Source organism: Eimeria mitis, genomic scaffold (assembly GCF_000499745.2).
Source record: "Eimeria mitis Houghton genomic scaffold, Emh_scaff5990, whole genome shotgun sequence".
NCBI lineage: Eukaryota > Apicomplexa > Conoidasida > Eucoccidiorida > Eimeriidae > Eimeria > Eimeria mitis.
In genome coordinates, this window is record NW_024015638.1 from 1 (window position 1) to 1,052 (window position 1,052).

At 50.0% G+C, this 1,052-nt stretch overlaps 1 protein-coding gene across 1 annotated transcript; it reads left to right on the forward strand.

The window, feature by feature from the left end:
- Positions 1 to 2: 2 nt before the first annotated feature.
- Positions 3 to 1,052, forward strand: EMH_0085220 (SAG family member; the record flags this gene model as incomplete). The annotated part of the gene is made up of 4 exons (XM_038022863.1): positions 3 to 35; positions 170 to 364; positions 457 to 836; positions 944 to 1,052. The coding sequence occupies 4 exons, from the start codon at positions 3 to 5 to the stop codon at positions 1,050 to 1,052; spliced, it is 717 nt and encodes a 238-aa protein (XP_037878717.1).

Genomic DNA, 1,052 nt, shown 5'->3' on the forward strand with positions numbered 1-1,052 from the left:
TGATGGGGAGGATTTCAGCCTTGTGTTGGTCAAAAGTAAATGCATTGGAGGCGATGAGTTGTGCTGGTTGTTCAGTGGAGCTTGGAAGCGAAGAAGTCCTTCCAGGGGGCTTCGATGAATGGCTCCAACCCAGTTTTGCAAGTATCACTGTTTGTACATTTGGACTTAGGATGTCTGCATCGGTTGCTTTTATGCAGGGGAAGATCCTGTGTGCCTCGACGAAATCAACGCTGCTCGCGAAGCCGCTGGACTGGCACACTTCAAAGTGGCAACACAGGAAGAACACAAGTTGCCTAAAACTGAGACAGACCAGGACGAAGGGCAAAATACTACATGGAATCCTGTTTGTGACGCTCTGATAGCAGTAAGTGTCTTCCCATATGGCCTTCGAACTTCGACCTCGTATTCAATATTTCATGCTGTCGCACTTCTTCGTCCGTGCTTTTTTCATTTCAGGAGAACTCAGAAGCGCTAGAAGAAAGCACAGAAGGATTTAAAAGTGGTACATACGCCTACATGGCCTTGGAATCGGAAACGCCCGACTGCGCCGCCGCAGTGAGCCACTGGAAGGACGCCGCCAGCAACTTCACTACAATCCCTCCGGCAAAGAATAAAGAAACGGAACTCTACGACAAACAACATAACGTCTCCTTCATTGCTCTGTACAACCCTTCAAACGATGCCGCTGCTGACTGCCGCGTCGTTACCTGCACTCTACCAGCAACTTCTAACCCCGGACCAGCCAACTTCCGGAACACTGCGAAAGAGAAGAAAGGCTATGCTCTACTGTGCATGACCACACCGGAAGCACTCAACGAGGATGCAGGTCCCTTCAAGTAAGTTGGCAATCAATTTTTGCAGAACGACAGTTGGCTACAGAGCTGGGCTTGTGGATGCGAATACAGTCTTGTGTGTTGTTCATCTGTTGGCGAATTGCGCTCAGCGAAGAGCAGTGGAAGAAGATCAAGGCATCCATCACAGGTTCTGCCTCTGCTGTTGCCCCGAGTCTGCTTGCCGTTGCTATTGCGGCCCTCGGCTTGGTTGTCTTTTAA